The 16,406-nt window shown below is 40.6% G+C and overlaps 1 protein-coding gene across 2 annotated transcripts in view; it reads right to left on the reverse strand.

The window, feature by feature from the left end:
- The window catches only part of reln (reelin), a 318,770-nt gene that overhangs the window by 153,685 nt on the left and 148,679 nt on the right, over nt 1-16,406 (reverse strand). For both annotated transcript variants that reach the window (XM_080207461.1, XM_080207462.1), the window contains 6 exons: nt 14,362-14,570; nt 13,316-13,444; nt 12,443-12,552; nt 11,405-11,471; nt 7,917-8,150; nt 3,977-4,138 (listed from right to left, as the gene is read on the reverse strand). In XM_080207461.1, the coding sequence (XP_080063587.1) occupies nt 3,977-4,138; nt 7,917-8,150; nt 11,405-11,471; nt 12,443-12,552; nt 13,316-13,444; nt 14,362-14,570 (911 nt within the window). The remainder of the gene's footprint in view (nt 1-3,976; nt 4,139-7,916; nt 8,151-11,404; nt 11,472-12,442; nt 12,553-13,315; nt 13,445-14,361; nt 14,571-16,406) is intronic.

Genomic DNA, 16,406 nt, shown 5'->3' on the forward strand with positions numbered 1-16,406 from the left:
ACACTATCCACCAACCACTAGCTCAGTCAAGTGAGTCAGACTCAATTGGAGTCAGCTTCCAGCTTTCATGCTGTGGCAAATACTTCCATTTTATGATTTATCCAAGCTGTCGATTGAAACTAATAGCATTTACTATAATATTCATTGTAATTAACTTAATTAATACTAATTATAGACAGTTACCTGATGGAAATTGTAGATGACTATCGCTGCCATTTGTAAAGACTATCCTTACCATCAAAACGTCATTGGCAAAGCTCTTCAAGAGCTGTTTGTGATCATGAGCAAAAACACCCCTAACACAGTACTGCCAACAATTACACCTCTATGAGGAAGCAAAAAGTTTACAAAAAAGCATTTGTAAAATATTACACTTCCTTACAAAAGTTGTTCCCAGTTGAAAGTTGCATTGCACGCTTGCGCTTCATAAATTTCTGCTTACAGTTTTCTGCCCTGCAAATACCTCTCAAATCCTGTAATCTCAAAGTGTTAAATAAGCATCATCAGGATGATTTATGATCATTGCTAATTGTTAGGCTAACGTGACTGAGGTCTCTGTAGCTTAACCACTACAATTTGTTCCATTAACTCAAAATAATGCAGAGGTTATTTTCCTCAAAAAATACTAAAAACATATTCAAATGTTGCTTTTGTTTCTCTCGTTTCCTCAAGGTGCACAGTCTGAGATCAAGTCCAGTCCAACTGAATTCAAAGTATTCCTGGGAACATTGTGTGTCTGAATCCAAAGGTGTTTACATGTATTGATACTTACGTACAATGAGTAATAAATAATCAAGACAATAAAATAATAATTCTATCATTTGGGAAAATGCTATAGACAATTGTGCAGGATTCAAAATGTCAAATGTAAATAAATGGCTTTTTGGAGAATCTTGAAGAAATTATATTGTTGCCACAAAACAGCAACGTGTGGTACTCGTAAAAGTAGCATCAGTTAGAAAACGTATGTCCATTTAGGGATGGTATAATCACTGTTGATTTCAATGGGGTGGAGCCATCAAATTGATTAATTGAATCAGCAAGAATAATAACAAGCAGAACAAACGGCCTAGAAACCTTTGGTGTGGTGTAGCTAATGGTGTAAATTCGCCTCACCTGATCTTCCTGGAAAACTTTCACTCCAAACGACAAACATGGAGTCCAACAATTTCTGATCAACAGCAGTGTTCCAATTTTATTCTGGCAGTATATTTCTTATAATGATTCCATTGTTGCCATTTACAACTCCTCCAGGCCCATATTTTGTTTCTTAACTTGACGCATTGCCACTCTTGCACCATTGTCCATTTTGTCGTATAATCTCTTTTTCCAGTTTAGTGCAGACCCCTTTGTTCTTCCCCAAGCCCTTTCCCCTGCCTCTGGCCTTGGTTCAAACCTGTAGCATCTGTAACATTTTCCAGTTCAAATGAATGGTCATTAATCTGAATGTTAACTCTTCTCTCTCCACAGAGGTTTTAAGTTTAAATTGATTTATTAGTGTCACAAGTAACTTTACATTATCACTGCAATGAAGTTACTGTGAAAATCCCCTAGTTGCTACACAGCAGCACCTGTCTGGGTACACTGAGAGAGAATTTAGTATAGCCAATGCACCTAACCAGCATGTCATTTGGACTGTGGGAGGAAACCGGAGCGCCTGGAGGAAGCCCATGTTGACACGGAGAGAACATGCAGATTCCCCAGACACAGGTTTGCTAGACTTGCTGATTATTTCCAGCACTTGTTGCTAATATTCCAATACATTGTCCATATGGGCACTTACAATGAATGTTTTTAAGCAAATTCATCATGAATTTCAAACTAAAACTTTCAAAGTGTTGGCCTAGAGGTATTATTAATTAATGACGTTCATGTCAACATGCAAATCAAGCTCAATGACCCAATGGGGTTGACCAGGGTGAGTATGGCAGCAGTATGAGTAACCTTGGTCCAGTGTGCCACTGGTCTCACTAGCAAATACAGGAGTTAATTGAATCTTGCTGCTCCTCAAGGACATGGTGCTTCTAGACCACATCATTGTACATTTCAAGCAATGGTCTAGTTTGCAGGATGACTTTATGACACATGAACATATCTCCATGCTACCATGCACTGAACTAATAATGGGTTGGAGGTAACATATGATAGTTTGAAATTTTTGATGAATGTTCTGTGTTAAATAATTTTAGAGGAAGTGAGCCCAGAATGTTCTTGAGAGACCGCTGACAGGTACAGGTGGGGATATTCCAAATTTTGAAGTCCTAACTCTTTTTGAAGAGGGAGTGCTCACACTGATGGAGTCCAATTCCTCCAGTAGTATAGGCGGAGACGAGACTGAAAGATGGCCAGGGTGTAGTGAGGTGGCAAGAATCTCAGGCTGATTGAAAACGGGAGATGGCAAGTGGAGGTTTAATGGAGGTTAGGCATTCAGCCTGGTTGGTGAATATAGTTCACACATTGGAGCCCAGACAAGCTCATCATCTGAAGCTTCACCTCATTGTCCAACGGTGTGCCTGCGGAATCTAATTAGTCTTGTCAGGCAGTGAAATGGTTGATGTGCATTGTGTGATAGGGCTGATGTGGCAAGGCATTTGACACCCAATTACTCCATTAGTGATATCTCTCTGTTACAGGAGAAACCTCTTCAGTGCAAGCTGTGCCAGAACCTCCTCCCGAGGATGAGGAGGAACCTTTGCAGGGGGCAGCGTCACTTCCTTTCCAGCATCCACTGCCATCGCAGGCACTGGCACGTCGGCATGGTAGGTTAGAAACATAGAATCCTACAGTGCAGAAGGAGGCCATCTGACCCATCAAGTCTGCACCAAACACAATCCCACCTAGGCTCTATCACCACAACCCCGTGCATTTACCCTAACTAGTCCCCCTGACACTAAGGGGCAATTTAGCATGGCCAATCCACATAACCTGCAAATCTTTGGACCAAGAGGTTGTTAGGCTCCCAGACCAGAACCCCAAGTTATCAGCCATCCATGTAATCACATCCATCCACATGATCACAGCCAGAGTCATCAACAGGAGCATTGCCGTGATCTCTCAATGCTTTGCAGCCCTTCTCTTCAGAAAATGACCCCCATCGTCTGGCAACCCTTCACCCTCCAGGTAATCTCACCTTTGGATAGTGAACTATGGCATGCACAGCAAACCATGACCATCGTGGACACGTGTGAGTGGAAGCACTATAATATTCCTCCAGGTTTGCCCAGGTACCGTGATCTCATTTTCAGGAGAACTTTGTTATGACTCTGGTGCTGCTGTGGCTTTCATTATACCTCCTTTTTACTTCAGATCTGGGCACCCTCACAGGTAGCACAAGCCATCTTCGCAGTGGCTAGTCCATGTCACCTTCCAAGGAATCCAGGCTGAAAATGTCTGAAACCTGCGAGTTCTGAAGGTTGTGGGAATTATGAAGGCTGCCTGGGTACCAGGTACATGATTGCACGATCTGCCAATTATGGTTGCACACCAGCTAGATGTAGAGTGAGTGGAAGCTCTTTCTATTGATGAAATGACATGACTGTCCAGCAGGAGCCTTTATGCAACATGGATCAATCAGTGGCTTAACTAAAGCAACTTGGAAACTTCCCTTCAATATCTTTTCAAAAATTCAAATTTACATGAGAATCACAGGTAAAATCCCATACAAAGCAACAAATTAAAAGTAGAAATAACAGTAAAACTGGGATACCTTTCAATTTAAAAAAAATCATTCTTCGATGTTGGCATCACTGGCTAGGCTAGCATTTTGCCCATCCCTAATTGTCCTTGAGAAGGTAGAGGTGATCTGCTTTCTTGAACTGTTGAAATCCATGTGGTATAGATACACCTACAGTGCTTTTTTTTCCTGATTTGATACAACTGAATGGCTTGCTAGGATGGTTGAGGGTCAATTCATTAATTAAGAGTTACTTCATTGGTATTAACGCAAGTCCGAGGCAGTGATGTTTATCTTCCTTACCGTGGTTCATGATAATTCTGATAAGAGTAGTGTTGCAGCAAGTTCCACGTGATCCCATTGTCAGCAGAATAGTGCAGTAGAATCCCTTCTCCCGGTTGGTCTGGGGGCTTGCATGTGCTTAATACAGATTTGCTGCCCAAGCGAAGGGTAAACTGCAGAAACCTGGGGAATAATAAGAGTGAGGCACAGGACGTTTACTATCTTACATAAACCCATCCTTAAAAAGCCTGGACTGAAACATTGTTACACGATTAGCAAGCTGTTAACAGTGAAATTGTTCAGAAAGTCTACTGTTTCTAAATTTTGGATTTTCTTGATTGTGGAATCCTCACCATGGATTCCAAGCCCTCCCAGCCATTCCTCAGTATATTGGAATTGAATTTACATTCAGATCAGCTATGATCTTACTTGAGCTACAAATGAGGTTTCTAGACCAAACTGAGATCTGATTTGGTGATTTACTAAGCTATGTAACTCAATGTCACAATGGAGGTTTAACTTGCAATTATACTTTTGTCAGTCTACAACTGTTCCTAGGGTACAACTTGGTGCAACAGGAGAGTTTGAACCTATCTGATTCTAGCCAGAGTATTTGCAGAAATGGCCCTCTCTCTGCTCCCCAAGAATTGATCTTTGCCTGGCTCTCCCTTTTCACTCCTTCTTTTAACACCTGCACTGCTCCTGTGTTGTCAATCTGCTTTTCAAAATCCAGTCTTGGATGTGCTGAGATTCCCTCCAGTTAAACATTAGGAAGACCAAAGCCATCATCATTGGTTAACTTAGCATTCTCACCATAGATTCCAAACCCTCCCCTGCCATTTCCTTAGGCTGAGCCTGACTGTTCAAAACTTCAGTAATATTATGCAATATGCCATATCTATGCCAATTATTTTTCATGATGTGGGTATGCCGGCGTTGGACTGGCGTAAACACAGTAAAAAGTCTGACAACACCAGGTTTTAGTCCAACCTATTTATTTGATAATATTCTCACAAGCTTTCGAGGGGACAGCCTCTTCGTCAGGTGAATGGAGAGTTCTGGCCTCAGACAGAGCATATAAAGCACAGACAGTTTAGAGATTACTGATTAAAATGCGAATCCTTACACCTAACCTGCTGTTCAAGACCTGAAGTGGCTGACAATGTCAGAACTGCTGTTCAAGACCTGAAGTGGCTGACAATGTCAGAACTCTCCATTCACCTGACGAAGAGGCTGTCCCCTCGAAAGCTTGTGAGAATATTATCAAATAAATAGGTTGGACTAAAACCTGGTGTTGTCAGACTTTTTACTGTAATTATTTTTCATACATACTCCCCTTATTAACCTTTACTGTTAATTATTTTTAGACTGCACAGCATGAACACCTCTAATCTGTTCTCATAACTCATCCTCTTTTTATTTGGATCAGATTTGTGGTTCTCCTCTGTACCCTGTCTATTATATTTATATATTTTTTGTGGCATAATGATAGACATGAACACAATATTCTGAGTATGATATGATTAGTACATTTATAGGGCTGGGTATAACTTGTTCAGATACTTAACTGTGCTAATTATGTGGGATGAGAGAAATGAAAAATGAAAAAGTTTCTAACAGGTGGGGAGCGATCCCTATGACCACTGTTCTATGTGGTTTGACTTGAATATCTCCAACTCTGGCTGGAGTTAAAATTGGGGACTGTCAGTGCCATGGGATCCCTATCTGCATATTTAAAGAAGGATTCAATGGCTACAAGTGGGTATCTTTGCCACCAGAAGAAGAAAATAATAAGTAAGTCATTTCTGGTATTTAACTGCCCACCCACCTGGTTTCTGTCATCCAAGTAAGGGTTTTTTTTATTCATTTGTGAGACATGGACATCGCTGGTTGGCCATCATTTACTGTTCATCCCTAGTTGCCCAAGGGCAGTTGAGAGTGAACCACATTGCTATGGCTCTGGAATCACATGTAGGATGGCAGATTTCCTTCCCTAAAGGACATGAGTGATCAAGATGGGTTTTTCTGACAATGGTTTCACGGTCATCAGCAGATTCTTGATTTCAGATTTTTTAAGCGCTCCCTTGATTGATATCCAAGGTTCGTAGTTTTCTTGCATTTTTTCCACTAGCATTAGCAGGAGCTCTTCAGGAGTAATTATAACATGCATATTACTGGCTTCTAAATGCCAAGGAATGTTGTACACAGCTGAGGAATGCTGTACCCACACTAACAGCAAATCCAATGCAAATATGCTTAATTTTAGTCAGAACTCTTAGAACAACTACTAGCTTGAAAATGACCAAGTCAATGACTGTCACCTTCCAAGCTCAAAGTAATTTTGCAGCTTTCAAATTTCAGGTGGTAAGAAAGGGCTAAAGTGTACTCATTACCACTGATCAGTAATTCTCCCGGCATTATGCTTGACACTAAACAGGATTCCCAGATTGTGTGGATGATGTTAGTTCAGCTGCTTCATCTCTCATGCTCCTTTTGGCTGAAATCACTTAGCATTTATGAGATTTTGGAAATAGCCTTGCACTGGTTCCTCCTGATTCATCCCTCAGCTACTCAACAGATTTACTCCAGTCGTATACCACATCTTGTGGCAGAAAGATCAACAGGATGCCATTTAATTATAAATTACATAATGTAGTTAGGTCAATTCATCTCAGATAAGAGGATGTCTTGCTTTAATTCAGTCTGCTCAGCTACAGAAATGTCATTGCATTTGCCATCAGTGTGTCACTCTAATTTGGAAGTAATTGGCTGCTGCCAAATAATGTCTTTCTTGAATAATTTTGCTACCCTTATGCTATGATTCAATATTTATAACACACAACCCTTAAAATCAGGATTATTCAACTTTGTAGTCCCAGAGACACATATAGGCTATGAACCCTGCAGCTCAATCCTCAAGATAGAAACCATTCAGATCTATATGTGTTAAAATATTTATCTGCTGGTGATCGGTATTATTTTTGAGCGCCTGGAGATTTAGAAATTGCTGATTTGTTCTCTGTTCCTATTGATGGATGAGCCACAAATATCTGATTGATTGTCACAGCAGCTTCAAATGTCTGCAGTTTAATGGGAACATCAATGTGACCTTTATATTTCAGATTTCCAGCACCCGCAGTACTTTGCTTTTATATCAATGTGATCTTTATGCATGGCCCCGAGACGGTTTACACCTATTGCTCCACAATACGTGGAACATAATGGATATCCCCATTTTAAAATTCTGATTGAAACATATAGGATCCTGAGGGGATTTGATAGGATTGATAGCGAGAGGCTATTCCACTTCTGGGAGAGACTAGAACCTAGGGACACAGTTTAAGAATAAGAAGCTTGCCATTAAAGATGGAGATGACAAGAATTTCTTTCTCTCAAAGGGTCATTAGTGTTTTGAATTTTCAATTCCCCAGAAAGTAGTAGGGGCTTGGCCATTGAAATAATTCAAGGCTGAGTTAGACAGGTTTTTGATAGACAGTGGAAGGAATCGAGAATTATGGGTGCGGTGGGGGTCAAGTTGAAACCATAACCAGATCAATCGTGATTTTATTGAATTGCAGCGCAGGCTCAATGGCCTGAATGGCCTACTCCTGCTCCCAAGTCCTAAGTTCCTGCGCTCAATGCTTGCGGCGTTAAAAATTGAGAGTAGACTAAACCCATTATCTTGAGCTACTGTCTTGCGGATATGAAGCAGGATGATAAAAATTATGCAGAGTTTGCCACAATGTTAGTCTCTCAGCCGTTTGTCAATAAATAGGCATTGCATCCCAAAGCAATTCAATGACTGAGGAGATTGATCTCTGAGAGCAATCTTTCTCCACAGAGAATTCTAAGATAGTGATCTAAACAATAATTCTCTCAGAGAATAAGTGCATAATATTTGAATGAGCACTGGTGCCATTTTTAATTCCTATTGTTTATTAAATACGTCCGTAATATTTACCTGGCTAGAGTACTGTCGAGGAAAGAAGTAATGAGCTCTCGCCTTCCCTCTTTGTTAAATACTAGAGCCTTGCCGCTCGAGAGGACACCACAGCCAAAGCCAAGTTCTGCACCGCGGATTGAGTGGAAGTTGTGGTAAGACGAGAGCCGGGAACTACTAAAACTTTCTGAAATTATGGTGGGAAATGTTTGCGAAGCCATGTCACATCCAGGCCCTGAAAATCCTGGATCACATCTGAAAGCGAATAGAAAAGCAGATAGGTTCACATCGAAAAAATATTAAAATAAAACAATAACTGGGCACAAATCTTTTACAATATATTATTATTTAATAGAACAGTTGAACTAATTGGTGATCAAAGCATTTAATGTATTTTAATGATATTAATTATATTCATTTATTAATATTGATTGGCTACCGACATCATTGGACTGTGATTGGCTCCTTTGAATTACTGCAGTCTTAACTTCAGGTCTTGCCAATGTCTATGGTGTTTTGCGTGGCTTCCCATCCCACTGCCAGGGAACCCACTGCCGCAGGAAGGGCTGGAAAATCCCACCCTAGCAGCCGTGCTATTAATTGATTCAGCTGTCTTAAGGTGTGAAGCTTTTAATTATGAATCACCAGAAGCAGCTTTGTGCTCTAGTCTGTAGACTAGACTAAAAGTTGTGAGAATTGATAAGGGACAGAAATATTCATTTTGTTTTGAAACACAAACATGAAACATTGTTGGAAAAGGTGATTTGACCTCACAGCCATGCCATTTCCTTGTGGATCTCATTTTCACATTCCTGTTTCCTCGCAGTCTTTTTTCTACAGAAACACGTAAATATAAATTCACCACAGTCCCAGATGACCATAGACTGTGATTGGTTGTGATTTAACTTCAGGATCACCACACCTCAGGTGCCAGGAAGGTTGAGAAGACAAGCCTTCATGAATAACCTCAGCTGGTACAGGAATTGAACCCACACTGTTGGCATCATTTTGTATCACTAATTGGCTGTCCAACCAACTGAGCTAAATCAGACCCCGTGTTGAGCATTTTCAGAGATCCTTTCTACAAAAAGCTGGTTAGTGCTATATAATAGGAATGGAGTTTAACTATTGCCTTGATATTATTCAGTTCCTCTTCTAATATACCATGGTGCTTGTCTTCACTGCTGTTGTCCAATATGCTGACGGAATCAGTGAATTCTGATTGTAACACTTAAATCCTTTTCCTTTGAGCACCAAACACCAGGCAGGTGAAGCTGAAAGGGTCATGTAGATGAGTTGGTTGGGGACTTGTGCACTTTTTCGAACCTCTTGACTTCAGTTGTGCATGTTCATGATGAAGTCTTTCGATAGGTTAATGCCTTCCCAAATTAATCTTCTCCATTTTGATCAGTTAAACTACTGTCATAAGTTGACAAGGATGTTTGACCTCTTCAAGGATACTTTGAGAACATCGCCGAAGCATTTTGCCTGTCCTTCTTGGAGTCTTCTGTCATGACGGAGTTCCAAGTGGAGCAGTTTCTTCAGTTGTCTGGTGTCAGACATATGAACAATAAAAATAACTCCACTGGACTGAATGTGAGCGATTTTTAAAAAATTCATTTTTATGGGATGTGGGTGTCGCTGCCAAGGCCAGCATTTATTGCTGATCCCTTGCTGTCCTTGAAAAGATGGTGGTGAGCTGACTTCTTGAATTGCTGCATTTCCTGAGATGTAGCTACAACCACAGTGCACTTAGGGAGCGAGTTCTGGGATTAGTGCCTTGATGCTGAAAAAGTAGGCTTGGGAGAGGATGTTGTCATTAGACCACCTTTGTTGCCACTGGATTTGGAAGATCTTGTGACAGCCACCACTAGTCAAACTTCTCCAGAGCTTTGAAGCTCCTGCTGTAGGTTGTCCAAGGCAGGTGAAGTGTGTCTTCTTCTACTGGGCATACAGCTTAGATCCTGGGCTATGGGACCCCTGCCTTCCATCATGCCTTCTGAAGTGGGAAGTCCTTTGAGTGAAGACAGAGACTTATCCTCAGATGAGGCCTGGTGGATATTAGCAACTGCAGATCAGGATCTGTATTTCCAGGTTCTGGCCTAAAACATAGGCCTGCTGTCCAAATTATAATGGAACTGTCTGAATGGGCAATACTGTTTTATTTTGGCTCCATGTTCCCATGCCAATTATGTTACATTTAATGGAAGATCATTGTTAAGTGTCGCTGTCAAGGTCAAAATTGATTGCCCACCCCTAGTTACTCTGACAAGATGACGCTGGACTTTTGCTCAGCTGCTTCAGAGATCAAAAAAGAGTGAATTACATTAATTTTGGGACTGGAGGCCCTGACTGGGTCTGGTGAGACGGTTCCTTCCCAGTAGGACATTAGTAAACCAGTTGGGTTGATAGTGATATTATAACAGCTTCATGATCACTTTTACTGACCGTGTTTTATTTCTGGCCCAGTTCACAATAAGAGCTAAATTCTTTCCAATCAACTGCAATAAATTTGGGGATATTGCCGATAATACCTTAGGCTATTCATATTTCTCTCTCTCTATATGTATAAGAGCAATGCCTGGGGCACATCATTTGCAACCACTCTTCAGCTCAAATATTACATTGTTTAGAATCGTACTTTACTTCCTGTTCCATCAGTATTGATCTGATGCTGGATCTCTGTACATGATTTTTGAAAACAATCAATTAACCTGATCATAAGAATTTAGAAACTCTTCAACATCAATTCATCTCGCTGGGTTGCTTTAAATTAATTTTGATATTAGGAGTTATGATCACTGACTGAAATTAGGCAGTCACTTCTCAAGTGTGTGCTGGAAGACAACTTAACTGATCGCTGTTATCAAAACTCCAGAGCTCATGAGTATTTTTCTTAACAGCGGGAGTGAGAGACAAAGTTTTCAAATTGTACGTATTGCCATACAAAAATGAAATTGTGATGTGTTCTTTACAAACATAGCACAGAATGTATAACACAGCAAATCTTCCCTCAATCCCTCCACTGATGATACCTTGGGCAATTGTTTCCTCAAATGCTGTGCGTGGGTTTACAATTATGATGTCTTGCATCTTGATTAATTTGAAGAGCAAATCACATGGCAAATAAGTTGCCACATACTCCTGCCACATATCCATTAGCAAGGTTAGAGCTTTGCCAGTTGTTTCCACAGTTGCTTTGCCATTTAACCTGACTTGCAGGCAGGATTGTGAAATTTTTCAAGATTAGTATTAAACTGCATCAAACAAGACGTTATCTACAGGAAGTTTATTTAAAGCCCACTGTGCTGTATTGGTAGACAGGTCCCAGTTAAATAAACAATTCTGTTTTCTTGTGCCTGTCATATGGGTGAGAGATTGCAGTTACTGCAGCAAGGTTAATTATCAGAGGGATTAGGTCAGCAAGAATGTTTTAATTTGTTGGTGATATCTCAAAGTCATGTTTAGACTTAGATGAAATAATAGAGAATAATGAGGCTTCATCTTACTTGCATCCGTTGGTGGTACATCGACCTCGACCAGAACACAATTTGTAACAGGCAGGGCCAATGTAGACTGCAGAAGGAATTAAACATTCCACAGGTCAGACTATTGCAATGTTTGGAACATTAGCTTACAAATGAATAAACATACTGGTATTGGGTGAACAAGTTACACTGAGAAAAGGGTTGCCCTACTTAACTGAGATAACCAATTTTGTCCTCATACTGACTGCTTGGCTAAAATTATGAACAGGAGGGATTTATTAATTGAAATACAAACAATGATATGGTTAATGCCAATTATACCTGCCACAATCCTTTCTCAATCAAGTTTTCACTTGTTCTTTAACCTCTAGTTTTCTCCAGTTACCATTTACCCACCGAATGGAGTCAATTAATTTGTGCTACAGTTTCACAGGCAGCCTCAGTTCTTAACTGCTTCACACAGGTGGCCACTGTTTGAATCTGGACTGTTATCATGGGGCTGGTAGGTCATGTGCAGAGTTTAAAACCTGAGCCCAGCACTGTCCAAATCCAAAGTCCATGCACATGGGCTTCAGGCAGGGGCAGCTGGATCAGAGCCAGGATTGAGAACCATGGCCAGTTATTTCCCAGACTAGGCACACTCCAACTCTCGGACACTAAATCTCATCATACTCGTACCCTGACTACGTCTGGTTAAGAATGTGAAACATTTCTGGTATATATGGCTAAGACTCAAATGGGGGAGTGCATTTACCCTGTGAGCCACTAGGAGATGTAACTTTATTTATTTTTCAAATCATTATTTAAATAAAGCACAATACAAGTTTAAAAAAACTAATTGTAAAAAAAATTGCTGTGACATAAAGCAGCATAAAAGTAAGACTTCAGAGTGGATTGTCTACATGAAATTAGTCATTGCTTGTAATGGAGTTTTCCAGGCAATCCAATAAAAGTCAAGGAAACAAAATGAAATGTGCAAGAGAATAAAAGATTGAACATGACTTGGTCATTTGAAATCATGCTGACTTTTTTTTATTCTAAATACATGCTGGTACTCACCATTATCAATTGCCCACATATTTCCTGCGACTGGACCCATCTGGCTCCAGCGAAATCTGGTCCCAGCGGTAAGCGCAGCATATGGTAGAGGAATGGTTATACGACTCCACCTTCAACACAGGACAACACACAAGTTATCAAATGGCAGCTTCAATATTGAAAAGTTTATCAGTTTATTCATTCAGTCACTTGCAGAGTGTGAGTCCGCCCCTATCTGACTGACTGATTGTTTTGCTTTATTGTTTGATTGTTTCCCTCTGTGATTTCTAGTTGAGTAGCCAACAGCCATCCCTCTCCCAATCCCACCCCACACCTTGCATAAACATACAGACAGCACTAACTATACCAGTGTATTCTCCTGTATGGTTCAAATGCAATATCTTTTTGTTTTGAGTGCATTCACACAAATGAACATTAAGGGAAACTGTCCATTAATTCTTCAAGACAGAAAAGTAGGATTTCACAGCAACCCTGCCCTGAAGAAGTCATACAGGCTCAAAACGTTAAGGGGGAGATGTTCCTCCCACTCCGTGGTGTGTTTCTCTTTCCACAGATGCTGCCAAACCTACCGTGCTTTCCCCAACATTTTCTGTTTTTATTTCAGATTTCCAAGTATTTTGCTTTCATAACCTTGAATTCTCTGCTGGAACTAAAAGGTCTTGGGACTAATCTCATGGGAATAAGAGGTACCCTCAAAAATATTCATGTATTCCCTTAAAAAAAGCATTGCTTTTTATAGAAAGGTTTCAAGTTGGTTGCCTTTGATAAGTTTGACTACTCAGTCTTTAAGTCATTCTGCTTTAGAATATAAATCACTAAAAGATACAATTTTTTAAAACGGAAATAATAATGGGATAGCAGTTAGATCCTTACCCACTATAGTTTTCAGAAGAATAGACGGAGCTGTGGGGATGATGTGGGCCTGAGCACAGATCAGGCAGACACTCCATGTGCAGTAGGGACCAGGAACGTCCATGATTCGTTGAAAACTCCAAGCTTATGCTGGTGTCACAGAAAGAATTCAAAAAAATTGATTATCACTTGTCTTCACAAAGAATGTGAATAAAATCCGAGAGGTCTTAAAAGGCTTCAGAGCAAACTAACTGAGGGCTGACACGAGTTCGGCAGAGAGCTTCTGAAAAGTCCCAAAATTCTGGAAGGGATGGGGAATTAATCCCGAAAAGGTTGAGCTGTTTTTCTGAACAGATGAAATGGCCGAAGACATCTTTTGCAGCTAGCCCTATAGATGAAGGAATAGCAGGTCACTCTGCCGCACAAAGGCACAATGGGGGTGCTGGGAGCTTCCAACTTCAGCCACACAAATGATTCTTTCCCTGAGACAGGGTCTCCAGTTTCACACTGGGTAGATGGAGGATTGCCTCATGTTCCAGGCCTGTGTGCTTGTGCAAATTTAGGCACTGTCCTAGTTTTCTGGTGACTCCCTGGATTTTCTGAACTATAATTTGTATTCATGAGGTCACTGGAGTTAAACTGATTTGAACAGAGCAGCAGGTCACTGAAAGCACAGACTGAGTAAATTTTCAATGCCAACAGCTTCAGAAGTCTTCATTATTACACAACTAAAGAAATTAACAATTTATCAATGAATATTTAACAGCAATGAAAAAATAGTCCCCAATGATGAAGCACAGCAGTAAAGATTCTTTATTACCTGTAGAAATGAAAAAGAATATTATTGCTTCAGTTGTGTGCCATTTTGAAATGGGAAATTGTTCAGGAATGATGGACAAAACTCAATCCAATGACCAGTGGATTAGACCAAACAGTTTTCTGCTCTGCAGAGCTCACAGTTACAATCAGTAACACATTTACCTTTGAACCATCAGGGGAGCTGTGTGCCATTTAAGAACTTGTGAAGCAAACTGAGAAAACATCAAGCTAATCGACTTGTTGTTTACCTGTTGCCTGGTTGATGAGACCCGCAGCCCATATTGATGGAAAACTCTGCTAAATGAGATGGTGATGGTGGCATCACAGGTAGAATGTGGAAGAAGTCCACAGCCCACACATTCCTGTTCAGTCCTTGATGACTCTTCTGTTTCAAGCAGAACCTTGTGGCTGACGTCTGCAGTTCTGGAGCGATGGCAACTGAAACCAGGGTTGTTTTCTGTAAACAATAAGTTAAACACGTAGTCCTCTCTTTTAATCTTTTAATTCTGCCCATAAGTGTGCAGTGAACATTCTCATGCATCTACATACACTGAAATTAGCCAAGAATGGTCATATATCAGATGTTCAGGTATGACATAATATTAAAAATGTTGACGACTATTGAGGACCTTGGTCCATTTCTGTTGGCACTAAAAAAACTTCTGGTTTCCTCTGACAGTCCGAATGACACGCTGGTTAGCATTGGCCATGCTAAATTCTCCCTCAGCCTATCGCCGGAGTGTGGCGACTGGGGGAATTATCACAGTCACTTCACTGCAGTGTTAATGTAAGCCTATTAGTGACACTAACAAATAAGCTTTTAAAAGAATTTCACACTTCACACCCCTCTTCAGCTCAAAGAGCCTTTTGGAAATAAGTAAACATGGGACAAAAGGGGGAACTATAACCAATCTGTCTGAGTAACTCTGCAAAGTGACTGGAGGCAAGGTGACCGGAAATTGTTTTATTTACACCAAGCAGCTAAAGAGGACTCCCAGAACTTGGCTTTATACGAATGGAATATAATGCTCCTGCTTCTAAAGTAAAGTTGAGGGGAAGTAACAACTACAATTTGTAATTGCAACATAGCTTTAATAGAATAAAACATTCCAAGGTTAAGGTTAGGGTACTTCACAGGAGCATTTTCTAACAAAATATGACATCATGCCACATAAGATGACCTTAGGTCAGGTGACCAAAAGCTTGGTCATCTCATAACCCAAGATAGAATATGCTATCATTACTATAACTCTGCAACTTGCTCATTCAGCTGCTGACTCTGACTGATGTAGAGAAATCGTATTTATGGGCTACAGTTAAACTAACAATGACTACATTTTTGTGATTTAGTCTCTTCATTCAGGTTGGTTCACCCAGTTGGCTGGACAGTTAGGGTGCAGTGCAGAATAAGGGCAACAACATGGGCTTGATCCCTGTACCGACTAAGATATTTCTTGGGGCGTGCCTCTTCACCTTGCCTCAGCAATATCATTAACAACCCTCAGAGAATGAAGATGCTACATAGAGAGCGGTAATTCCTTCACTCGTCCTAAACAACTATTTAAAGACTGCCATATGATAAGAAAATACGTATGTATGTACACAGATAAATATCACCGAAAATTAAGTATTCTTATCACTTAACATATTGTATTTTAAGAGCATGTATCTCCTTTCTGATCTCCTTTGGGGAGACAGTGGCATAGTGCCATTGTCACTAAACTAGAATCAAAAAACCCAAGATGATGCTCTGGGGACCTGGGTTTGAATCCCATTAGAGCAAATGGTGAGATTTGAATTCAGTGAAAAAAAGAATTGGAATTAAAAGTCTAATGATGACCATGAAGCCATTGTCAATTGTCGCAAAAACCCATCTGGTTCACTAATGTCCTTTGGGAAAGAAAATCTGCCATCCTTAACCAGTCCAGCCCACATGTGACTCCAGACCACAACAATGTGGTTGACTTTCAAATGCCCTCTGAAATGGAGAGCAATTAGAGATGGGCAATAAATGCTGGGCCCAACCAGCGACGCCCACAGCCTGTAAAAGTAAATAAAACTAAATACACTTCCCACCAATTTGTTGCCTGCATGCAGAGTCCTCCTAATGCCTGTCTTCCATGGCTGATAGAGATAGTGACAGCAGACAACTCTTTCTTCACTTTTCCACCTTCGTGGAGAAGCTGACTGCCACACCACAGTGCAGATGTGGTGGTGATTGGAAACGTAGCTGAGTAGAAGCTGGGGATTGAATCTATGCCCCATCACTTGGTCACACTACCTTTCCTGTCTT

Source organism: Carcharhinus amblyrhynchos, chromosome 19 (genome assembly GCF_965287045.1).
Source record: "Carcharhinus amblyrhynchos chromosome 19, sCarAmb.v2.hapA, whole genome shotgun sequence".
In the NCBI taxonomy this organism is placed as follows: Eukaryota; Metazoa; Chordata; class Chondrichthyes; order Carcharhiniformes; family Carcharhinidae; genus Carcharhinus; species Carcharhinus amblyrhynchos.